The sequence below is a fragment of the Condylostylus longicornis genome, unplaced genomic scaffold (assembly GCF_029603195.1).
Source record: "Condylostylus longicornis isolate FDR11 unplaced genomic scaffold, ASM2960319v2 ptg000048l, whole genome shotgun sequence".
Lineage (NCBI taxonomy): Eukaryota > Metazoa > Arthropoda > Insecta > Diptera > Dolichopodidae > Condylostylus > Condylostylus longicornis.
In genome coordinates, this window is record NW_026578017.1 from 14536217 (window position 1) to 14563650 (window position 27434).

The following is a 27434-nucleotide window of genomic DNA, read 5'->3' on the forward strand; positions in this document are numbered from 1 at the left end:
TGTTTTTATTTTTTTTTTTTACATTTAAATTTCGTTTCATATTGTAAAAATGCAATTTGTGTTTTCAACTCAACATTTAATTACAATTATTACTGGCAATATTATAAACTGAATAATAATAATAGAAAAAAATGCCTTTTAACAATTTAAATTAACAATTAATTTATTTGAATTAACAATTAAATTGTTGAGCTCTGATAATCTTTATTAGTATATTAATTAAAAGCGTTGCTTTAAAATGCATCAACATTTTCAATAACAATAACAATAAAATAAGTTAATGGAATTTTTTTTTTTTTTGTTTAACACCAATATTAAAAAATTTTAAATAAAAAATTGAACGACTTTTGTTTTTTTTTTTTAAAATATTCAATAAATTTTTTTCATAAAGGTTTTTTTTTTACTTCGCAAAATTTTGATTTAATTTTTTTGATATTGAATGTAATAATATTATTAATTAAAACGGCAATAACTTACCGGGAACAATCTGCATGCCATGCAGGGGATTCACATTTACTATTACATTCAATTGGTTTGTAGCATTCACTATTACAACTATTTGGTGATGATGACGAGGACGACGACGACGTGCTAGTTGTTGTTGTTGTAGTAGTTGTAGTTTTAGTTTCATTTGAAGTTGTTAATGAATTTGAAGATTGAATCGCAGTTATTATTGTACGATAATAATTAGGGGGATTTAATTTAGATGAAGTTGTTGTTATAGAATTATAACTAGTTGTTGTATTCGTAAATATTGATGGTGTATATTTTTGTATATTTAAATTTGATTGATTTCTTTCATAATAATTATTACAATTACAATAATTACTATATTTACAATTATCATCTAATATATTAATACATGTTTCTTGGCTACAACAACGACGTGATTCATTTAATACAGAATCATCAGATGAGCTTTTTACAAGTGCATAGGTACGTAAATGTGTTAATAAATTACCACCAAAATATCTAATATCATATATAGTGTTATACATGTTATGTAATTTATATAATATATAAATATAAATATAATATTTATGTATTTACGTATATGCAAGAAAAAAATTTCGATATTACAACAATAATGACATAAAAAAGTTGAAATGAAAAGAAAAAATTTTAAATAAATATGTAAAAAGGGTTTATGATTTTTATATAAGTAAAAGACAAAAAAAAAGAGACAAAAAGGGGAAAAATGAAAAGAAAAAAGAGATAAAAAATACAACATTAAGTTTTTATTTTTTTTTTTATTTCATACTCTTATTTTATTAAAATAATAAATTTAAAAAATTGTACACAAAGTAATTACAATAAATGCAACAATTAGACAAACACTTTTTTAAATTTGGAGGAGCTGTCAAAAGTATGATTATGGGAATATTATCCATGATCTGACAGTAAATCAAATGCTTAAGTAAAATTTGGCTAAAATACAGTTTTAGTGACATATGTCAAATTAATGTCAGTTGAATGATATTTAATGACATTTAAAGTGCGTCATATGGCGTAAAGTGCTATTCGATATAGTCATATATGCGTGCAACGACTCGCTATTAAAAATGGCAAATGTGCTGCAAATTTTACACTTGAAATTCCAATAATCGATTGTATAATAGTTTTGAAATTGATGCAATCAAATAATCTAATATTTGGCCAAGAGAATAGACTGTTTTTTTTTCTGAATTTATTTTATAAAATTATAAGCAGGGGCAGGAATATATGTTCTACGAGTGTTATACGCAGGGATATATGTAAGATGTTATATGAATATAATTTAGCTCAGAAATTTTAATTCCGAAGGGATTGATATTTATTTTTATTATAAACTTTTCTATATTTGGCTTTTAAGAATTCATAATTACTTCACAACTATTAATTTATTAATTACTTTACAATCTAAATTAGTGTGAAATATAAATGTGAAATCACTATTATCTTTGTTTAATATATTCCATTGAAGGCATGTTAATAATTCCCTCTCTTCACTATTTTGTTCAATGTGTTATAAATGATAATATTATGTACGACACCTAATTTTAATATATTTCAATAAAATATCACTCCTTTTCAATTTTCACCATTGTACCATTATTTTGAGGACTAGACATAGTTTATATTTTTCCTCACAACTATATAGCAATAAATTTATTTAATATTAAATATTCAAAAACTAAATATTTTTGAAATTATTGAGTCTGCTAACATAGTTTACATCTGTTACATCCAAATCAATCTATTACATACATTCATATAGCAGTTTATTATACATCTATATTGTATTAAAATTATACTGGTAATATTGTGTGTCAAATTATCGTCTCTTTTTATATTTTCTACATATTTTTTCACTATTATAAATTTCATCACTTCACAAAGAGTATAATTTAAAATATGTTTGAATTTAAATATTTATTTGTATGAAGTTGTATATGTGCACAATTTAGTATATATTTTTGTATATGTATACATACGCAGCCCGGCTTATAAGTTCTAATATATTCATAGGATCAGATAAATAAAGAATTAACGACAATGCGTGTAAATTGAATAAATCTAAACTGAAACTTTAAATTATACTAAAAATATTTATCAGGCTGCTAAGCTCAGAGATTTAATAAAAAACAGTTTTTAAAATCGGAAAAAGTTTTATTCTATTATTTCTGTGAAGGAAATTTTATAATATTCTTGAGACGAATCAAAAGAACTGGAAAAAAAATTAATTGTAAATTTGAATGCATTTGACATTTTCTGTTGGCGGAGTTTTACTAGATTCCAAAGCCGCTTTTGTAATTTGAACCTAATTGTATTCTGATAGGGAAATAGAATTATTATTCAAAAATTAAAGAAAGGAAAAATATCAATCGGAATAATTTATTGCTTTCAGCTTGCTAACGTGATTGATGTATGTGGCATTAATTTAAAGTTTTATATATAAATAAAACAATCTATTCGATTGTAGATCTCTTCGATATGTTGTGGAATGAATTGAATGAATTGAAGGTTTCATTTTGTTCCCATACAATGTGTATAACAGTTTTGAATTGAATTAAATTCTAACACTAGTAATTCATTTGAATCACTAAAATTTTATAAAATATTTTAATAAAAAATCTCCAAGGATGTTATAAACGAGTAAATGTTTTCAATTTATTTGAAAATTTTTTGAACGCACTTTGTATTTTTATGCATATACATTTGTATTTACTTATAATCATATAAAAATATTATTTATGAAGAGCACATGTTTTCACAGTTTTTTAATGCGATTAGAATTATAAATTTTCAGATTACAGATGACAATACACTCTCAAAATGGTACAATACCATAAAAAATTTTATTTATCAGAGAATATAAGATAAAAACTCAATAAAAAAAACAACAATTTTTATTTAACAAAAATCTTTTGTCTTTTAAATCGCATTGTACTCCTATATATATGATTTTTATGTTATCGCTTTGAGCATTTATCAAGAAAAAAAAAATTTTAAGGTTAGTATGTTTTTATGTTCTTGTACCGCGTGCATAATAAAAGCATATTTTTTTTTTTAAAGAGGAGGCTTTAATATTTGAATTCTAAACAATTTTTTAACAAATTTCATCCAATAAAGAATTTCAATAAATTTTTCTTTAGAGGCATACTTTAATAATATTTTTTGTTTTTCTTTTTAAAAGGACATTTTTGTTTATATTGTATGGAGTGATTAAGAATCGACACTATTTTCATTTAAGATTAAATGCAAGTTCAAGTAAATGTATATGTGTAGACAGAATAAAAATTTTGCGTGGTTTGTTATTTTCAATTATACTTCAAAATCATATACATTAAATTTTTCATATGAGCACATACAGATGCATGTGCTGAATGGATTTAATAAATAAAAAATTATGTAAATGGTATTATTGAGTAAAGCAGACATCTTTGTTGTCCTATTCAGCCAGCTATTCTATCAATAATTCTATTAGAAACATAATTTATTATTATATAAATGAAAGTATACGCAGTTATCGAATGTCTGATTGGTTTATAGTGTAAATCAATCAAATTTTCTATTACTTTATACTTTTAAGTCCAATACACTTTACAAACGCATAAAAATTTATAAATTGAATAGAAAAAAGTTGTATATTAAAAATTTTCTAATAATACAAAAATAAAATACTATTATCTAAATACTTGGGGTTGGAAACTGTGTTTTATGTCTCTATATGTGATTTTTGATAAATTTCTAGAAATATAATAAATTTGGATGGTTTGTAATGTAGCAGTTTTCCCTTGAACACAATTTGAAATATTGCTTTTTAAAATAATCTACTATATTATTAAAATTAATTTCATATCATTTTATTGCATACATTTCGGATGAGCAACTTTAATGAAGCATAATGGTCGATTTCGATAGTTAAGTCAGTGAGTTATAAGACAAAATAATTATATTTTCCAATAGCGTGGCATTTACCTTTCGATTTTTGACTTTTATCTCTGACGATTTTTTATTCATTTACTTAGAGTTTTAATTAAAATTTGGGTAAAATTTTATTTTATTGGCAATACTATTAATGTGTTTATTTGTGAAAGTATGTAAAATGGTATTTGCCTTTAAAATACAATGATACTCTACATTTCCGATGATATTTTCCAATGATATAAGATCTTTGATTTCAACCATTTTTTTTTATTTCCTTCCAGCTAATAAAGTTATACTTAAAATTTAAATATGAATTACGATAAGTTTTTAAGGACGATATATAGGAAATGTAATAAATCCTTATTTTTACAACAATATTTATAAATATTGTACAGTATATAGGCTGTTTTTTGGGTAATAAAAAAATATAGGAAATATCTTATAAACAGCAAAAAAAACGGAGAATATAATATCGTTTACTTATTTCTGTGTTAGCCAATTTTAAACAAAATTAGAAAAGAAATATTCTTATTAGCTTTATTTTGCTCCTCCGTTCCTCTGTTTAAAAAAACTTTTCACTCTAGATATGAAAGTTTGAATAAAAGTGAATCTTGGTAAGGAATCTGTTTCCATAAAATAAAGTTGTAACTACTGATAGGGTCGACTCTATTAAAAGTTATCGAAAGCTTAACATAAACTATTAATTCTGGATTTTTTAAATTCCGAAATATGGTCTGAATTTTGTAATAGTTTGTAAACATTAATAAGTGGTTTATTTTTCTGGAATAAAATTTTTTTCTGTTTTCTTGCTTATCTAAGCCATCCTAGTAAGCATAATTTAAATTCCTCACAATTTATATGTTTCCGAAACTGTTACATTCTAAATTTCTTTAAACCCGTAAATATAACAGTAAAATTTTTTTGTCAAAAAATCTAATTTTTCACCTTTTTTCTAATTATTTCTCAAGTTCGAGCATTTTGTTCAAACATTTATACTGTTCTGCTTACTGCCTAAAAATATGCAATATTTATGAGAAACAAGATATTTTATGGCGTATTAAAAAATTTTTTTTTTAATTTTATTAAGGAACCGTGATTATTCACAAACCTTTGGCTTGATTGAAATTTATTTGATTTTTAAATACATCTTTTTATTTATGAATGCATATATCTCATATTTTTTTTTATTATCCTGTAAAATATGTTTTTTTTTATTTAACATTTTCATGGCTGTTATAAGTGTCTTTTCATAATGCTCTTCAATGCATACTTTTTCCAAACCAATAATGATATCACAACAAAGAAATAGAACAAATTAAAGATTCGAGAATTTAAGAAACTTTCGGGCAACATTTATTCTTTCTTCTTTTCTTTATAACATATGTTCGAGTAAAGCTCCTTAAATTTTATTTAAAAAATTATTGTATACCAGTATTATTCTACATACAGATGTTATCATGGCAGCAAGTTTGATGTTATATTTTGTACAAAAAAAGTTTTATTAACAAATGATGTGAAATAATTTCTATTTTGATGACAATATAGTAATTTTAGTTTCTTTATGTTCAAAATATCATAAAGAATTCCAAAGATAATTCAGTTTTTGGGGTCATCGAACAAAAATTACTTGTTTGAAAAAATTTCTTTTATAAAATAAATTTGAACATTGGTATTAAGAAAAATTACTTTTATTCTTCTAAAGAAATCAAATAATGTAAAAACAGGAAAAAAAAATGTTATGGATTGGAGATATGATCGAAATTCATATAGAAGATTTATGTATGAATTGATTTTCTAGTATACAATATTAGAGTATTTTGTTAAAAATTGAAGCTATTATTCTAAATGACTTAATAATGTTTCTCAATTTCGAAAGTACTCGTATATAATCAAAATTAATATTTGATCTTTAAAATTATTTATTTGAAATATTAATAATATTTAGGAATTAAATGAAATTCTTGGAATACTATTAACAAATTGGGTTCATTTACATTCAAATGTGAATATATAGAGGAAATCTCCTTGTTTTACTACAACAGTTTATTTTAAGAATAATTTTGCCTATTGGCTAGAAATTGGCTTGAATATTTTAACAATTTGAATTTAATTCAATTTAACATTTAATTTTTGTACGAATGTTTTTTATATTAATAAAATTGGAGCATATTTTAATATTTTCTTGGAAAATAATTAATTATTATAAAAATTAACTAATAATGGAATATTTTTCAATTAGTTGTAAAGAATTTTTAATTAAAATTTGGAAAATAAATTTAGAAATGTATGTAATTGAAAATTTTAAGTTTTTAAAAATTAATCACGTACTATGAAAATCGGATGTATATCACGTCAGTTAATATAGAAAACATATTGATAAAGGTGCATGACATTTAAAAAGGCAAAATAATTTTAATTTATAATATGAATGTTACGTCAGTTTTGTCTAGAATTTTTTCTTCTTTTCAAAAAATTCAAAGGCATCAAAATATGAAGTTTTAAACAAAGATTTTTGGAAATTCTTTGAAGAAAAAAAGAACGAATTTACTTATACGATATTGTAACGTTTTTAGCATTTTACCAGAATGAAATTGAAAAAAAAAGTGCTCAATACTTTTAATCTGCACGTTTGTCCGTCTTTCTATGGGAATTTTTATAAACAGCTTCAACTCACTTTAAGAAAGAAAACTAAAATTTTGTATACAAATAGATCTTTAATAGAGAAACTTATTTATGTAGAAGGAAATTTTTTCCCTATCTCAAGTTTTTCCTATATCTCTCACCTAAATGTTAGTCCGTCAAATTCCCAAAATTGCCATGTTTTGATTATTAATTCTGTAGAAATTACAAACATTTTGTAAATTTTCAGCCAACCTCTTCTCCCGTAATACAGAATTGCTAAACATTAAATATGTCATGAATGTCAAAATAAACTGTAATTTGTGAAAGTAAGAAATTTTAAGCAACTTTTATTTGCTAATTTATAATTTATTTTCATAGAACAAAATTTGTTTCCACCTCTACTCTTTTTCTAGTTATCGCCTAACGAAATTCGTAAAATTTGAATTTTGAGTGGCTTTTATTCTCTAGATGGCAAAAAAAATACTATACTATCATAAAGTATGTAGAATTATTTATTCTAAATCCTTTACTTAACCGTCTTAATTACTTTACTTAACGTGTGTTTTTGCCCATCCTAAATGTATACAATCTTTGAAATATTTGGTTAAGAATGAAAGTAATTTAATAATGTTGTAGATTTGTTTTAAAAGCAATATTTTTTCCATCTTTTCAAGGGAAATTTGCTAATATACAAGCCAGCATTTTGATTGAGTTTTACTTTCTCTTTTTGATTTGTGCCCACAGGAGATTTACAATGTGTTAATGGATTTCAGAAAAGTTAAAAGAAAGGCATCCAGACAAAAAAATTCTTCGTTTTTTTACTAGAAATTTATGTTTTTAAGGCAAGAAAATATGAAATTTTTTATATAATATTTTTTAAGTCCAGAAAAGTTTTTTTAAATATAAAACAATTTTTTTTGATTTAAAAGTTGTTATTGTTCGAAATTGAATAAGTTGTATAGCTAGTTGATTCTATGTTATTTAAAATTAAATTATTTTAAAACCCTTTGCTTCAGATATTGAAAGTTCTATGACATTTTAATTTTTGATATAATTTTTTTGTTCCTTTCATTGAAACGTTGGTGAAAACGTTGATGAAAACTCTACTAGATTTGCAATTTTACATTAATTAAAATACGACCATTTTCAAAGAAATTCCGGAGTTTAGATAACTTATTTTATTTATAAAAGTTTTGATGCATTTGCTTATAGAATTAGAAAATTCAAGCTTTTACTGATTTGTTGCTAAACATTATAAAGAACACATTTCGTTCTACCATACTCCGTACAAATATTTCTTATAAAGTTCTCATTCTTATTAAAACCGTCTGTGCTTTTTTCTGATAACAAATTTCTAATTTATAAAACGATGATTTCTAATTAGGTTTAGCGATCTTATATTGGATTTCGCATTCACAGAACTAAATTTGTAATCAAAATAAATTTTAAAAATTTGCGGCAACATACAATATTATTTTGGATACACAGAATTAAACCTATATTTTACTATAAGGATACATTTTAATTTTTCTTGGGAAAAGTGGACTCTATATGTTTTAAAAAAATTATATTAACACATACAAAGACACATAATTTTGCAATACAATTATTCTTACAATTATTAATATTAATATTTATGTGCATTTTATTGTAAATTAAACATTTACTTATAAGTAAATTACGAGTATATAGTATTTAAGATGAAAATGTGGAAATATTTTTAAATAAAATTTTATTTTTAATATTTTTTATAAAAATTTAATAATATTCAAAACTATTTTATATAAGAATATAATATGTTAGAGGACCAATAAAAAGTAAAATTAAAAAAATATTTTTCAAAAATTCTATTTTTGTAAATAAATTTCAAAAAAAAAAAAATTAAATTATTTGTTACTATAATCTAACTCAGTTTACTTACGCAATTTTTTCAGAAGGTGACCGCCATGGTACATCATCATCTAATTCATCATCACTTTCATCACCTTCTTCACCATCTTCATTACCAGATATGCTAAACGAAGACGATGTAAACATGTCTGGTACAGGTAATATCGATGGTCTTCGACTTCCTGCAATTAAAATAATTTTAGAATTAAAATATTAACAATACATAAATATGTTGCCCCTAGAGTATATGCAATTTTATAAATAGTATAGTACAATATGGTAAAAAATTAATGCTTTTTAAAATTTTATTTAGAGAAAAGCCTATAAATTGTTTGACTTTACAAATTAATTCTCTTTTTTCACAATATTACCAATATGCTAGAATTTTTGCATAGTTAGAATATTTCAAAATTTTTTTCTATAAGACTTGTAGTATTAATTCTGGTATTTAAATATTTTTGATATGGCAGGCGTACGTATTATAGTTAATTATTAATTAATATTCTCATATTGCTTTTCATATTAACTACATTTAATAATGTGACAAACTAGTGAGCCTGTAGTATATGATTGCCATCATTTTACTCAAATCAATTGAATTTAGAGTTATTGTTATTAAGAATAATAATAATGAGAAAAAATATTAAATGCGATTTTTATTTGGTTGACGTTAGTTTTTACTGAAAACTTACAAACGTTTCTCGTACCCCTTAAATTATCTTCTCGCATCCCCGGGGGTGCCGTAAGCCCGATTGAGAATTACTGATGAAAATTTTTCAAATTGAAAATTTATTTTGATTTTTTTTTTCGTAAATGGCAATGAGGAAGGTCTGTGCCGCTTCATTTTCTATAATTTTTAGGAAACATATTTTTTTTAAAATTTTGAATGAAAACCTTCCTCTTTTTAAAAATCTTTTCAGGTATTTTTAGTTTCAAATGACTTAAAATATAAAAGGATAGTGATAATTTTTATTTTCTTCATATAAACACTATACATTTTTATAAAAACCATAAAAGGAAAATGATAGTTGCTCTCTCTATGCGGTGGCCTTATACAAACCAAGGCAGGGCAGTAATAGAAACAAATAATATTAATATTACAATAGAACTGTCAATTTTATAATTTCAGTCCAACTACAATTCCAATACAATTTAAAATTTATAAAATATAAAACTAACCTCGTCTTTGATTTAATACATCTGGACTTAAAAGATTAGGATTACTTTGTTGTGGTACATCTAAATGATTGCCTGTCGTAACAGTTGCTGCATGTGGCGTTGTGGTTATTGTTGTAGCTGGTGTTGTAGCAGCCGTTGTTGTTAAAGTTGTTTCTTTTAAATTTGTTTTCGAATCAGATACTATCACAGCCGTTGGTTCAGTTGCTAAAAAAATTAAATCGATTTTTTTTTAAATTTTTTATTTTATATAAATAGAAATTTAATTTTTTTTTCTTATTTAATTTTTAAAATAAGCAAAAAGAACATAATAAGAATAAAATTATTTTAATTTATTTTTTTTTATTTATTTATTTAATATTTTATTTTGTAACTACAAAATGGCATATGAAATTTATATTTATTAAAAAAAAAATAAACTATTCATGAAATTAAAAAAAAATCTAGCTATTATTTTGTTTACTTTTTTTTTTTAAATTGAATATCTAATTAAGTTTTACTTAAATAAATAATTAAAATGAAAATTAAACAAAAAAAAATAATTATGCTTCCAAATACCGTAGAACATTTGGTTTTGCTTTATTACAAATTTTTTGAATTTAAAATTCCAAAAACAAATAAAATGTCAATTTTGTCATAAGCTTGGCCATTACTCTAATTTATTTTTTTGCATACTTCTTTGAACTTGTGTTCTTTTATTTTAATATTCAAATAATTAATATTAAATGAAAGGATTTATGAATATTTACTGAGCGCTTGTTTGCTATTTATACATTTTAAGCGAAAATGGTTATTTTTCTTCTATTATGCTTTTTTCTTATTGCACAGCATGTAAAGTAAAGAAAAAAAATCTGAACATTAAATAAGCGAATCGCGGGCTGCTTATAAATCAGACTATAAAATAAATAATTTTGTTGGGAATTTTGTAGTGTTCTTTTTTAAAGCATATTTTATTAATGTTATACACAGAAAGGATATTTTTAATATATGTACATATAATTTTGACTTATTCTAGGGAATAAAGTTAAAAGGCGTACAGAAACCATTTTTGAATGAAAAGGGAAAAAATTATGTATGTAATTATTATGTGAGGCAACAGCATACCTATTTTTTTGCAATATCTTACTATCTTATGTATTACATAATATAATAGATAATAATATGAGAGGTAATCTTCTCTATTTTATTGCTTAATATTAAAAGATAGTAAGATTTACGTTCTACTTGAAATTCAATTTTTTTTAATATTTTTGCATGGAAATTTACAATAATTGTTATGTAATTTGTTACTGTAAGGTTCGAAATTTTTTTCTATATGAAAATGTGTACTACATAGAAGTTCATAAATTTTATAGCACATCCTATTTAATGATTCTAAAGCTAAAATTTTTTAGTGAAATATATTAAAACTAAATAATAATAAACCAAGAGTACAAATTTTATTTAAACCTCAAACCAAGCTATTCATGTAATTTGAATTTTTAAGACTCAAGAATGGTGTGAATAACAAAATTTATTACCTCATGAGAATCTTAGCTTGATTTAATTCAAAATGTAATTATAAGGACAAGTTTTTGTCAATAATAGTGAAAGATTTAATAATTTAAAATTTTATTTTATTTTACAAATAAAATTTTAGGATAATTTTAATAGTTTTGATTAAAATTTCAAAAATTTAAATTAAACTTTAAAATAAAAGTAGTGGAAAGTTTTTTCAATTTTCTGATTCATTAACATTATGTAGCAAATTTTGAATTAGATTATGTACGTATTATAAATTGTATTAATACAAGCTCTAGCAGTGAATTCTAAGTAGTGAAATATTGAAATTCCTGAACAATAACATGTAAGTTGCAAATGAAAAATGTTGGACCTCATTTAAATGGGAAAAGTGAAAACACTTTATGTGTTCATTATTTATATTGAGATGAAAACCAAATTTTGTTATAAAATTTCGAATCTTTACAGTAACAAATTATTGAATGTAATTTTAATATTATATTTAATATTTTTCTATTAAATTGCTTTATTTAAGCTGCAATAGTTATAAGGCATAAATAGCTATGTATGTATAAGTAATAATATAAAAAATTTTTAAGATTATTTTATTACTTGACTTTACAGTTTCTTAAATTACATTTTTTTTTTTGTACATTATTGGATTGACATTTATGCCGTCTTATCATAAAATCTATACTATAAACATGAAAATATCTTATATACATACATACATATATTTTGTGAATATTATAATAGTATAGAACATTATACTTATGTCGGGAAATTAATAAATTTTCAAGTTTTTCTTAATAATAATAAAAGTGTTATTATTGTTAATATAGTTAATCGTTTTATGACACTTAAAATTTCAATAATGTTATAATATTAAAGTTATTATTAATTTTTAATAACTTTAATATTACGCAGTCTTTAAGTAAAATGAAATTATTATTATTTAATATTTTCGAAATTTCTTCTTAACTTTAAAACTATTATCAATTAATAAGAATTTTGAATTAGCAATTGAAAATTTTCAATAGTAACTTTAAAATTTTATGAGCCGGGCTATTAATGAAATTTTTTTTTAAAGAAAATCATTTAAAAGCAACAATATTTGAAATTTGAATTAGCATTGTATATAACATTTTGGTTTAGCATGTTTATATTTATATATTGACATTAAGGCTTGTGTACACATTTGTTATTAACAGCAACTCTGGTGGCAAATATTCTCAATAGATGAGAATCGTAAAGTATTTTGAAAGTTGGAGTTCATTTTCCTCTTTGATTAATATTTATTGTTAATGTTGAAAAAGGTCAATTCAGTAAAATTTCAAATTAAATATTAAGAGTTTGTGTCCCAAATTAGATAATTTTAAAATTATATTAAATTAAAGGTTGTATTAAAGGGGTAGCAATTATAATAACGTAAATTTCTTAAAAAACAATATCATTTTGTAATTTTTGAAAAAAATTTTAACAATTATTTCAAAATTGTATTGCTACCGAAATAAGTCGTATGATTTCGGGACAAAAACAAAATTTTTTATTTGACCTTTAATATTGACCTCAAACTTTTAAATATTTTAATATTATTATTAATATCAAAAAATTATAAAATATTCATTTAAAAAAATGGGTTTTGTTCTTTCGTAGGAATACAGAAAAGTTTTCAACAGACTAAAAAACTTCCTTTGGCGTCATATACATATTATGTAGGTTTAAATGATGATGTCATCACTAATCACATACAATCCCACCGATTACATTCCCTAAGTTTACTGAATTTTCTAAATTTTAAAGTAAAATTTATTCTTTTATATTAGAATTTAAATGTTCTACGTTTTAAGAAGGTTTTGGGTGTTTTTTTGTAATTTACATAATTAATTTAATTAATAAATAATAAGACATTTACATATAGTATATATATATATATATATTTGTAAATATTTTTAAATGTAAATATGCGTGTATTTTATTTATTTTAATGTTTTTGTTAATAATTTATTAATAAATTCGTTAATTATATATATATGTATAATATGTGTGTGTGTATAAATATAAATATTAAATAATGTTAAGAAAAATATTTAGGTATTTAAATTCTACATTACTATATAGGTAATTTTTTAATAATTAATTATTTAATATATATATATGTATAAATGAAAATAATAAAAAATATTAAGGGTTTTAAAATTTCATAATATTATATATGTATATACTTAAATTGGAGACAGTTATGTTGAAAAATTAAAATTTAAGAAAAAAAAACCAAAACTTTTGTACTGATAAGTTTAGATAACGAATTATTTATTTATTTAATTATTTTAAATTACTAAAAAAAATTTAAGAAAAATAAAAAAAAGAAATAAAAATTTACAAAATTTTAAAAATGAAAAAAATTTACAAGAACTATAGTGATATAGGGAATACCTTATACAAAATACACTACTGTACTGAAAAATCCACAAAAGTGTCAACAAAAGAAAAAAAAACTTTGTGGATCGATCCTACAAGGAGAATGGGGGAGAAAAGAAAATTTTTAAAGAAAATAAAAAATATTTTTTTTTTATAGTTTTGCTTGTCATAAAATTTTCTACGAAATTTTTAATTAAATTAAATAAAATTTTTTCTACTTGAAAGATACAAACTTAAAGATTTAAATTGGAAAAAAAAAATTTTTTTTTTGGATGTCTTAAAAACAGAAAGTCTTCAAAGAATTACAAAAATAAAATTTTTTCATATTGTTATTTTTTAAAAAATGATATACAATATGACACACCTGAGTCCAATAAGTTTTGATTATACGTACTATAAGTGTTTATATTTGGATTGTGTTGACCTTTTATAATACAAGGAATGTATTTTAGAATTTATATATAGAAATAGTATAAAAGAAAAGACTAAAACAGACTTGTTGTAGTTTACGATATTGCAACATGCGACCGAATTACAATGCGCCCCTATTTTTTTGAACTATTTTGAACAAGATGAGAAAAAGCAGTTAAAAATTTTGAAATGGCGTGCTCTTTCTGAGCTACTCTCATTATATGATAGTACATTCATGGGAGTAGATTAGACCCATTTCCCCTACATACTCTGTGAAAATACTACATGTTTTGCCAATATGGAATAGTGTTTCAAATATTTTCCCTATTGTGAAATAATAGTCTTATTGCCGATTAATATGTTTCACTTTTTAAAGTAGTTTAATTTTCTCAGTTCTATTGTAGAAGAATTTAAATGAAAGAATTTAACTCACCAAGTGAGTTAAATTCTTTCATTTAAATTCTTCTTTTGATAAATAAGGAAAAGACTCAAAATTTGGATTCACTTATACTTCTTATAAGTGATAAAATTATATGAGAGCAAAAGTTTTATGTAATATTATGTTGAGTTAAATTCAATTTTAGTGTGGACCACTGTTTTTTTTTTGGTTTGCATGTCCATAATAATATATTAGAACTGTTTTAGGAAAGGTCATAGAATGTTATTACATGTTAAGAAGTTTGGTTTTGGACTATTCTGATTCTCTGGTAAAATACCAAAACTGAGCTCAATATCAATATGAATTTGGTTACTCAAAAACTTGAAATCCGTAAACATAATATATAACTTCCCATGTACAGTTTTTGTGTACATTCCTTCCCATATAGAGAACTGTGTTCAGTTCAGCAGTTTTCTTATTCTATATTTTTTTGCATGCTTCGTCTTCAGTAAAGAGTACAGAGTGATTCAGTAAAGAGTGTAATATTATATATCACTGTTTAGTTTATGGTATCAAAAACGAGTAAAATTTGTGATTGAAAATAGTTCCGAAATCTTAACGGTTTTATTAAACATTGAATCTCAATGAACATTGGAAAAATACCAATTCTTTCCATTTTGTATTTTTTTAATTTTGTTTTTGATACCCTAAACAATGATGTTATAATATTGTACTCTTTACAGAATCACCCTATATGTACATATTATAAGAACAATATGATATTGGAGCTTACGTATTTATCGATTATCGATAATAGTAGTTACTAGATTTCTTATGTTACTTACTTAATAAAACAATTATTAAAGAAAATGGTAAAATTTCTCTAAAAAAATAGTTTAGAGGGTAGGCAATGTAGAGAGAATAATTTATATTTATTGCTATTCAAAGAAAATTTCTCTCCATAAATCATATTGAGAGAAAGTTTTCTTTAAATATTTTTTAAAAGTTTGAGAATTACTTTTAAATTAATAAAAATTTAATAATATTATTATTCAAAAATTTTAAAATAAATAGAAGTTTTCTAAAATTAATTAAAATTTTTGTATAATTAACAGATCAGGTGTATGAAAAATAAAAAAAAAACGAAAAATAATTTTATAATCTACTTAATCTTTAACATATTCCAAAAACACAAATAATAAAATTAATAAATTGAGTTTAAAGGGGGTGAAATATATAAGTATAAATACATGTGTATAGATTGTTACAAAGGTACATAAAAAAGTATATATATAAAGTGTAAACATTATGTTGAATCAAAAATACTCTAATGTATTTATAATTTATTATAATACTAATATCTATGTGTTATATGTGTATAATTAGTTAAAATAGTTTATGTGTGGAGTAAATTATCAAAATATTGTTTTGCATTTAATCTATAATTTTTAATTACAACCCCTTAAGCAAAAACAATTTTGCGGAGAAAAAACATGAAATAATTTTATACGAATATTATTTTAAAATTTCACCAACAGGCAAATTGAATTTGAAAAATTTTATCTTGTAATTTTAAAGATGAGTAATTATTTTTGTTCAAAAGAAATTAGAGATGAAAATTCTATTCGTTTGCTAAGCGATAAGTGCACATAATTTTATAAAAATGAAGGGGAATAAAGGAATATTAAAGACTTTAGAATTGGTATATCAAAATAAAGGTTTGTTAATGTTTTCTACTTATATCTAATAACGAATATCAGTAGGAATATACAGGGTGTCTTGTATCAAAGTACACTGCTATAGACTATTATATAGACCCTCATGAGTAAATAAAAATTTTGTAAGGAAACGGTGTTCAAAACTCAACAGGTTAGGAGTTAAAGGGACTTAAAGTAAATTTCGACTGTTTTTATCTTACTTTTTGAAATTTTAAGTATAACTCTTTGCCTGTGTAAAACCGGCAAATTATTTAATATGACTTGCAAAGGTCAGAATAAGGGTTTTGTTATGAATATCTTCATTATTTATAATCTGTTCAAATTTTGGAACCACATGACTTAAAAGTTCGGAAAATTTGAAATTTGAAGGCCTCGTCGTCGTTGTAAGGCGACTTATTAAATACTATTTTATCGGTTGGATGAGCTCCAATGATCAGCGGTTTAACAGGTTGTTGCGCATTCCGTGAAGTTCCCAGATGTCCAAATTTATTGTTTAAAATCATTCTTTTTCTTATTTTCCTGTATTTCTCGCCGGCCTTTATTTCCATTAGTAGTCTATTAAAGTCCTCATCGTTGAAATTTTAAATTTTCATTTTTATAAAAAGTTAATTTTCTGGGTGACGTAACATTGGAGCTTTATAAAATTTTAGCACAGCTGGCAACTTTGTCTATTGACCTTCAATTAGATATATGAGTCATGTTCTTGGTTTAGGAATTATTGAGGAAATTATTGAGTTTCTCTTACATTTGCAAAAACTAATAATCCGAATAATATCATATTGCGTTTTGCAGCGCACTTTGATAGAATACACCTTGTAATTTTGATTTATTTCTAATTAAATTCTCCGTCTTATTTTATATTAACTTTTAATTTAATTAACATTAAGTTTTCATTAAAATTATAGTTTTAATTTATTAACAAATTCTTAATAATTTGGAAAAATTTATTTGTATATAATATTTTGTATTGAAAAGTTTATAGAGTAATGACTTTTAATTAATTTATTATTGATTTAATTTTAAAACTTGCGACGAATGTGTGTAAAAGTAAGAGAATTAAGAAAAATTTAAGATGCGCCGCGATATATGCAAAAAAAGTTTTACAATTAAATGCTACTTAAATTTTATTTTTTAACTCTTCAATTTTTTAACACTCATAAAGTTCCTTAAAGTTCATTTCTTAGGGATCTAGTTCATGTTTCAAACTGTAGAAATAAACGGAAGTAAGCATATGTGAATACTAAACCGAGTATAAACCATATAAGCGACATTTTATGAATTTTATAAAATTATTTATTTTAATTAGCAAATTTTAATTGTACAAATTGTCGCAGACCAATGAATTTTCACAAAAAAGTTGCGCTTAGTCTTGATTTTATTAAAATATAAGAAAGTTTTTTTTGTGCACTTTTCTACAATTTTTTCTTTATATATTTCCCAATCCTTTCTACAATATATACAAAAAAGTATTATAACAATACCAGTTATTATTCTTTAGCTAACTAGTTACTTTCATCATAATGATAGACTCATCATAATCAAATTCTTCTCTATCATTTTTGTAATACAGGGTAAAATGATTGTTAATCTTATTGCAACCAAGACGACTGCTGTAAAAAATACAAGAAACTTGAATTTATTGTATGTAATTTTGTTTTCCTTTTCAAGTTTCTTGTAAAGGAAGAAAGAGTAAAAATAGTAAAATTGTGCAAGAAAAGGATTTACATAATTTTAAGTAGATTTCAAAATTTCAGTATATGGCGACATTTATTGTACTAAATAGTAAAATAAATGTAAGAATAACAAAAAAAATTTAGAAAAGAAAGTCTACAATGAAAAATTATTTGAATTCAAATTGTTGTTTTGCTATACTGGAAATTATTCAAAGAAATTGAAATAATAATATGAATGTCAAAAGGCACTTTTGAAAGGAAAATTTCAAATTTTAATTTATAAAGGAAGATTTCTTAAGTTCACTTATGCATATTATTATGTATGTATATATATATATATATATATATATATATATATATATATATATATATATATACAGTTTTAATAAAAATTTAAAATTTTGTCATCTAATTTTTCAGTTATGAAAATTTTAACATAAGAAGTTATAATATGAAAGGGTTGTCATAACATAAAAAGGTAAGTAAGTATGGGATCAAATTAAAATAAATATTCAAAGATATAAAATTGAAGACTATGTAGATGATGAATCTTGTAATCTTGTAGATTGTGCTAAGAAGATTTCATTATTACTAATTCATCTCTACTTATATAAGAACATTCGTGTATGATTTTTAAAAATGTAAAAATTAAAATATAAAAATATTCAATATTTTAAATATTATTAAGGGTCTAAAGTTAAATTATATATGAAAAGTGTAGGAACTAATTGAAAAAGTAACAGGGTATAGTGTTAAGGATTTAGATTATCTTAAGTTTTTTAATATGAAATAACGATGGCAGCCCATAAATTAATTTTTTTTTTGTTATTATAAAAAAATATTAAATTTATTGCATATCTTAAAAATATTGTTCTAGCTAGATATGTGTGGAAAAAATATTATAGTATGTATATACATAATGTGTGCCACTTATAAAATATTTCTCACTATTTTATTGCCAGATTGTTTAAAAATTTTCTTTCATTAAAATAACAAAAAAAATTATAAGAATTTTAAGCACAGAAGTTCAATAATTAAATTAAACAAAATAAAAAAACATTAACATTTTGTACGAAATATATAGGAAAATTTACGATAAAATTTACGATAATATAAACATGTAAAGTTGTAAGATATGAAATGACAATTATTGTGAAATTAATTTTATGAAATTTTCGAATACATGAAAATTACACTTAAATTTTAAGTGAAAAATAAAGTGGGAAACTTTAAAATTTTGATTTGAGCATCCAAACCAATTGTGACTTTATGATTTGATTTAAAAAATTTAGTAGCAATATGGTTGAGATCATCTATAAGGGATGTATGAGTTTTAAAATGAATAAGATCAATGAAAATTTTAATGTTTCATTGCGTTTTTATGAATTTTGATTGGGTATATGAAAAATGTTTTTTTGTAAATGTTTATTTTTTATATAATTTGTGTACAACACCGGATCGCTGATCGTAGTAGTTTCCGAATTACAAAAGCAAAAATTGGAAAAAGTTTATTTTATTTAGGGTGTTGCCACCTTATAGCATATAATTTCAGGCACAATTCTTTCATCAGTTTCAACAAAAAACTTGTACGGCGGGGGGGGGGGGGGCTTTAGATGTAAATGTATGAAATTTGCACTTTTCGCATGTTTTTTTAACACAGTTAACGCTTTTTACTGGCAAAGCTATGAGAGATAGAAGGTATGTTTTATAAAGAAAATTATCGGTAAACTTATAGCATTTATTGTAGCGCATTGAAAAAAAAATTACATCAAATTTTCGAAAAATTTCGAGTTTTTAAAAAGTACAAAAAAAAAAAATTTGACGAGCTTTATTTCTGAAACTATGGCTTAAATAAAATTGATTGCAAAATCGGAAATAAAGAGCAATAAATCGTCTCCAATTTTTACTTTTTATGTTGCATGGTTTCAAAATTACAAACATTTATTTATATGCAGGAGAAATCTGGTACCTTTTTCTTTCAACACGCTGTAGCTCGAAAACAAGTATTTTTTTTGAAGTTAAGATATGCAATTTCGATTAGATTTTCGTTTATTTAAAATATTCTTTTTTATTGTTAGAGGAATTTTCTACTTTATTTAAATATAGAAAGAGTATATCATTAGACAATTATTGCTTTAGTGGAAAAGAAATTATTTAGTTGATATTTAAATTGAATATTTTACGAGTACTCGTACTATTCTAGTTTAAAAAATATCATTTAAGAATTAACTATTTAAAATAAGGATTTTTTGAATTTAATATTTAAAATTATGATAACTGAATTATTTTTTCTATAGAATTTAATAATACGCATATAATGGTTATTAGGGCAAGCAAATTATAGAATAATATTAATATAAATTAATATAAAATTTATAGTATTATAGTACATAAAATGTTATTATAAATGTTCATGCAGTTCATGAAAACGGAAATGAAAATGAAAAAATTAAAGAAAAAAAAATGAAATAAAGCGATAAATTATGACGTAATGAGGGCAGGAATATTTCCGTGTATAATTTATATAACAAAAATTTTTTATTATACAATATCTTACGAGTATAATGACCTCAAGAATAAAATACTATAATATATATATAAAAATTTTAAATATTATAAAATTTATGTATTTAGTTAAAAATTTAAAAATATTTAAGAATTTATTGTTTAAGAATAATATAAAATATTGAACATTTCATGCAATTTCTGAATGTGTTATTAAAATATTTTAAAATATTTACAAAATTTCAAAAAAAAATTATATAATATTATTTATATACAATCATAATTTTAAGAGAATATTACAAAAATTCATGCTTTCGATATACTCATAATATGTACTTAACTATAAAATAATATGGATAATTTATTATATATATTTATATGTATAAACGATTGAATAATGTATTTTAAATTTAAAAATTTTAATTATTAGAATAGAAAATAGAAAAAAAATAAATTTACATAATGAAATTCTGGTCTTGACATGATTTAAAAAATAGAAAAAAAATCTCTTCTTATCTTTTCTGTTATATTTATTTTTTTATGTTATATAATGATGGTTCCCATTTTATTTTATTATTAGAGATTTGACAAAGATATTAGAAAAAGATATTTGCTTTTTTTATTGGTTTTTTGGCTTCTATACTTTTATTTTTTGTTTTTGTTTATTTTGTAAATCATTTTGAAAAACGAATTTTTAATGACTCTTTTCTTGCTTATATGGAAAAGAAAAATGAGAAAATAAATACCAATATATTTTGAATTAAATTTTAGACATTAAAAAAAGAAAAGCTTCACAACATTGTAAAAAAAAAGTAGAAAAAAGAATTTTATTAGTTTTTTTTTCAGATCAAAATAAAAAGAAAATTTAAAAGAGTACATTTATTGTATAATTGTAAAGGTAGCCGTAGACAGAGAACGTAATGTCTTTTCTGTTTCTAAGATGCATACTCAAGTTTCAGAGAAAAATTTGAATATTTTGATTTTGAAATGTCTCTTAAGAAGTTTCGTTTTTCTAGGGTTGCTATTGAATACAGAAGTCAGCAAGATTATTTCTGTTATTTTTAGTATTTTACATCTCCGTTCTTCTTTGAACAATATCAAATTCCCGGATTTTGTAATCAGGATGAAATTTGAATGAAAATTTTATAAAATTATATTTCAAGTATAATTTGTTGGCTGATTTCTTTTTCCATTCTCTGATATTTTCTAATGTTTTTCAAATATGTGAAAAGAAAATCAGAATAATTTTAAATATATTGTTACCAGGCCAAATCAACATATATACTTTAAAATATTATTAATTTAATCACAAACATTCCCTCTTTTTAAAGGGCTTTTTAAATTTAGTTCGCCCAATGTTATGCAATAATTTTGATCCGAAATTAAATTTAAAATTCTTTTTTCATTTACTTAAATATTTTTTGATAAAATCTCACTATTAAAATAATAGAAAAGAGAACATTCCATAATATTATTAAAAAGAGAGAGAAAAAAAAATTAAACAAATAACAGTAAAATTATTTTAAGAACAAAAATGCAATCAGAGAGAGAGAAAAAACATTAAATTTTTTTTTAAAAGCGTTCAAAGCATAAAAAACCAGTTATGATTTTTAATTTAATTTAGATTTTTTTTTTTTTATATTTAAAGAAAATCACAAAATATTCGAATTTTCTCCAATTTTCAACAACGAAAATAGAAATAAAAACATGTTTTTTTTTTTCAATTTCAACAATAATTTTTGTTTAACACAAAAAAAAAAAAACGAAACTAGAATAAAAGAATTTTGAAAATTATAATTTTTTTTTTTTTGGAATTTTTTTTTTAATTTTTTTTTTTTTTTTAATGTCGGGTGGCACACTCACGCACGAATAATGTTGTTAAATCACTGTCAGATGGTGCTCTTTTGATTGGCGTACCCGGACCAGAATCTATCGGACTAGGGCTGTGGGGCACACGAACACATACAGACGGCACTGGTGCCATTTGTGGATTCACTGTGGTCATGGTGGTGGTGTTGTTGTTTATTGTTGTTCTAACTAAATTTTATATTTTTTTTTGTTTTTTTTTTTTTTTTTAATTTTTTTTGTTTTATATATATATATATTTTTTTTTCAATTTTTGTTTTGTAGTTGTAGTAATTTAAATATGCATATCATATATATATATATATATGTATATATATGTATATATATAAATATATATATTTATATAAAAAGAAGGAAAATAAAAATAAATATATTAAGAAAAATGAGTAAATGAAAAAAAGTTTTGAATTATAAAGAATATTTAAAAAAAAAAAATTTGTTTTGTTGTTATTTTGTTTTTTTTATTTATTTATGATTATTGTTTTTTATATTTTATTTAGTAACTAAAAATAAGGGTGAATTGCATATTACCTAAGTTAAATTAAACAAAAACTAAGTTAAGGATTGCTTAGGGTATGAATTTATTTTATTGTAGATTATTTAAATACAGGTATTTTATTTATTCTCTAACTATTATGGTTCATTAATTTCCAGTAAATATTTCATTTATTATGTATTTATCGTAATTATTAATTTTAATCGGTTTGCAGCTTCAATGGCTTGAGAGCCCTTCGAAGTTTTCAAAATTTAATTTTTTAACGTTATAGAACAAAAGTGATAGAACGAAAGTAATTTTTTGTCTCTTCACACACTATATGATGTTACAAAGTATGAAACCATTATCCACAACTATCTCTTCAACACAATCCTCCAATAAATAATCATGTAAATGAGAATCGCTTTCCTCATGAACATAATTTTCTATGAAAATATTCCAACCTCTTCAGGCGTTAGCGTTGTGTTCAGGTGGATTAATTGAACTTTAATTGTACTGATTATATAAATTGTAATCAATTTAATCGCCTATTTCAAATGTATGTATTATGTATAATAACAAAAGTACTAATTATTTTTTTTCCTTTATTTCAATAAAAAACGGGGAGCTGCACATTCTTAACATAAAAGGAGTATAATATTGTAAAGAGGCGAGGCACATCATATTTATTTTTCATTTTTAATATTGACAATATTGATTAAATATAACAATGGGAGTTCTGACGTTGCCATTCTATTCAAACAATAAATATAGCTCCGGTATTTTGTATAACATATATACACTGATATAATTTATTAATAATAATAATGATTAGAAATTTGTATTTTTTTTACGCAAGATTGCAATATGAAAAAAAAAAGGATTAATATTGCGATTACGACAAGCATCAAATTTTATTTAAAAGAAAATAAAATTATTTTTATAATAAAAGTGTCAGTTATCAAAATGACATTTAAAAAATATTTAGTTTTTTTATTTAGAAATAAAAATATTAATTTTTATTAGTAGAAGAAGCTCATTGTTTCATGAAAAAATTATTCTTGGAAGATTATATGTTTTGCAATTGCCTCATTATTTCAACTCACAATGCAAACACTACTTGCATGTATATATACTCGTATAATATGCGTGATGAAAGTATGTATAATACAAATGGTTCAAGACCAAATTATGTATGTGCTTTATAATTTTCAAAAACCACTATAAAATTTATTTATATACATTCATATTAATTTTTTTTGTTTTAAATTTAAACTAGTGCCATTGATTTCATTCGAAAGTACGTAAAAAATGTATGTATATGGAAGAATGTATATTGACGTCAAAATAATAATACGTCAACAAATATAGAAATACATACGTCAGTAGCAATACTGTGTATAAAACGTCACTATTGTGAATATTGAGACTCCAATTTACTACCATATAAAATCTTGAGAGAAATCAGAAACCTTTTATATTCTCTTATTTTTTATTGCATTGTTTTTGTAAAATTTTTCCATCTGACTGTAGTTAATGTATACTCGTGTAGATATGGACACGTTTTTGATTTTGTTTTTTTGGAATTAAAAGAGAAAAGTGGTGGGCAATAAAATTTTATAATTTTATCTGAAAAATGAAATCTATTGCAAAATTTTACTATACCTTTATACTCGTTTAATGGATTGTTTTTTTCTTAATGTAAAAATAGTGTATAATTTTAAATAAAAAAAATTCTGTGTAATGACCGTCATCACATTTCATTCTTAGAAAATTATTATTATTATTATTGCAAACGTTTATTTGTACATATATGTATATGTATGTAAAGTGAGTTCACGTACCCATTGAATGAATTATGTAAAAAACGTATTCAAGACATTTTAATAATATTATTGGAAATTTTGAGAAAATCATAACAATTTATTGCAAAATATGACGAACTCAAAAAAACATTCTTAGTTGAATGTAATTCCCCATTGTTATTACTATCCAATTTTCGTAATGTGTAAGATTTCAATTATTTTCTCAAAACTTGAAAGAGGAAATTTTTTTGCTAAGAACCGACGTATGGCAAAACGCTATCATTTCAACGTTTTAAGCAGAAATATTTACTGGAATTTTAATTTCATGTGTGTAAATTATTTTTATAGAAAAACGAAATTAAATTTATTTAAATTTATTAGAATTTTATTAAAGTATTGTACTCCTACTTATATGATAATTTTCATGATTTCATCTAAGCTCATTTAAAACACAAAAATTTTATTTATATAAAAATAAAAAAAAAATTATAAAAAAAATAATAAAATTGAAGTGATTTTTTCAGTGAGGAATTTATTTAATTTTTAAAATTTTAGTCTGGGGAAATTTTCACTTCAATTACTCAGATCGCAAAAATTTCATTACTAAATCTTTTTATTAAATTTCACTATAGAATTAAATCCATTAAATCCATAAATACAATAACAATTCTTTAGCAAATATTTGTAAAAATTTTTCTTATTCTTGAATCTATAGGACTTGGTGAGATTCGTGAGAAAATTCAAGATAATATTGCTTAAGAATTAAATGACCAATATAGTCAGAACTTCGAATAATAATTAGAATTAGAAAAAAATATTTTCGAATTACATAAAAACATTGGAAGAAAAATTCCAAATTTTGAAAGGCAAATTTTAAAAATTTTAAAAAGAACAAAAAAAAAATGGAAATTTTTCGACGAATTAAACCAAAAAAATAAATCAAATAGGAAAACTTTGAAAAGAAAAATATGAAAACAAAATTTCAAAATAAAAAAACAAATTTCAACAAACAATTGAAAGAATGAAAGAAAGTAAACTTTTTGTCCTTTTCGTAATTTGAAAAAGGAAAAAGAAAATGAGTAGATTTTCAAAACTTTTACAAAATAATAACAAAAAAAAAAACAAGAAACAAAACAACAACACGAAACATAAAGCAAATAAGAAAAGATCAACAGAAAAAACACTTCGAGTTAAAGGACTTTCACATATTTTGATTAAAAGAAAACCACATTTAAGTGACTTTGTTTTTTCTCTTATTTTCTTATTATACGCCTAAAAAACAAAAATTCTTTTCTTGTTTTTTTTTTTGTATTCCTGCAATTTATAAAATTAAAATTCTTAAGAAAATAATAGAAAAATTTAATGTGTTCAGAATATGCTTTGAGTATATAGAGGAAAACACAAAAAAAAGGATATATTTGGAAGTTTATATTTTATATATTGTTATTGTTTTCTTTTTTCATAAAAAGGATAAAAACAGATTATCATATAAATAATAAATTGTGGTAGCAAATTAAAATTGATTGACGCAAAAAAATAAAAATAAAGAAAACAAAAATTAAAATTTATAAATAAAAATGGGAAATAGAAAAACAAAGAAAAAAAAAATTTCTTGTTTGAATTTTGGATTAAATTTTTTGAATCCTTTTTTCAACATTGACTTGAAATTCAGACATTTATATATATTGATTGTTTAAGTGTATTTGTTGCTTATTTTATATAAAATTACACATACATGAACAAATACAATATGTATTTAATATATGTATATAAAATATAAAATTATTATGTTTCATGGTATAATTATTACTCTGAACAACTAAAATATAACAAATTAATATTGAACAATTAAAATGGAAAAATATTGAAAGGACATAATATTGAATTTAAGAAAAAAAAAACGTAATATTTCAATAACCCAAAAGAGAAAATTGAAATTTAATGACAACGGTGATAAGAGAGTTAAAGAATGTAAAATAGTTCAGACCATCATATTAAAGTAACACAATAACCATAGAGATATGAAAATAAGAAGAGCTGACAATATACAAAACCATATGACGTACAGCAGTCTTCTCTCTATTTTATTTTGTTCTAAAACAACATATTATTTTTCTCTTTTATGTTTGATTGAGAATAAAAGAGAATGACAATTTCTTTTTGTACACTCTTGAAATTCAAAAATTACTAATTTTGCGGAAAAAGTTATAAACATGGAAATCGCTTTTAGTTGGAAGAAATTGGTGATTGAATAAGTAGCATTTTTTGAGGCAAAAATTAAATTCCATAATTAAAAATTATTAATTTTAATGAAAAAACTATTTCGCACCTTAAGAATAATACTGCAACATCTCTAAATTTTTATATAGTTGCGAGTAAATTGAGTTCAAAGTTACGCTATGTTTATATGGACAATTAAATATTAAAATATTTTATTTTTATTCTATTATAAAAAATAAAACGAAATCTTGCGGTCTTTTATACAATAAAACAAGAATATATTTTATTTTAATAAGTGAAAGATTGCAATCTTTTGAATTTTTGCAGTTTAAATCTCAATTTCTGTTAATAAAATTGGAATAA

At 22.5% G+C, this 27434-nt stretch overlaps 1 protein-coding gene across 20 annotated transcripts in view; it reads right to left on the reverse strand.

Annotated features, from left to right (window-relative positions):
- Positions 1-27434, reverse strand: part of LOC129610910 (potassium channel subfamily T member 1) — a 206411-nt gene that overhangs the window by 46853 nt on the left and 132124 nt on the right. For 19 of the 20 annotated variants that reach the window (XR_008697111.1, XR_008697110.1, XM_055523712.1 and 16 more), the window contains exons 14-16: positions 22569-22742; positions 10102-10305; positions 8954-9104 (exon numbers count right to left, since the gene is read on the reverse strand). Coding sequence is in view for 18 of the 20 variants with exons in the window: in XM_055523712.1 (XP_055379687.1) it covers positions 8954-9104; positions 10102-10305; positions 22569-22742 (529 nt within the window). In the remaining 2 variants the exon portion in view is untranslated. The remainder of the gene's footprint in view (positions 1-8953; positions 9105-10101; positions 10306-22568; positions 22743-27434) is intronic. The other variant, XM_055523721.1, reaches the window with a different exon arrangement.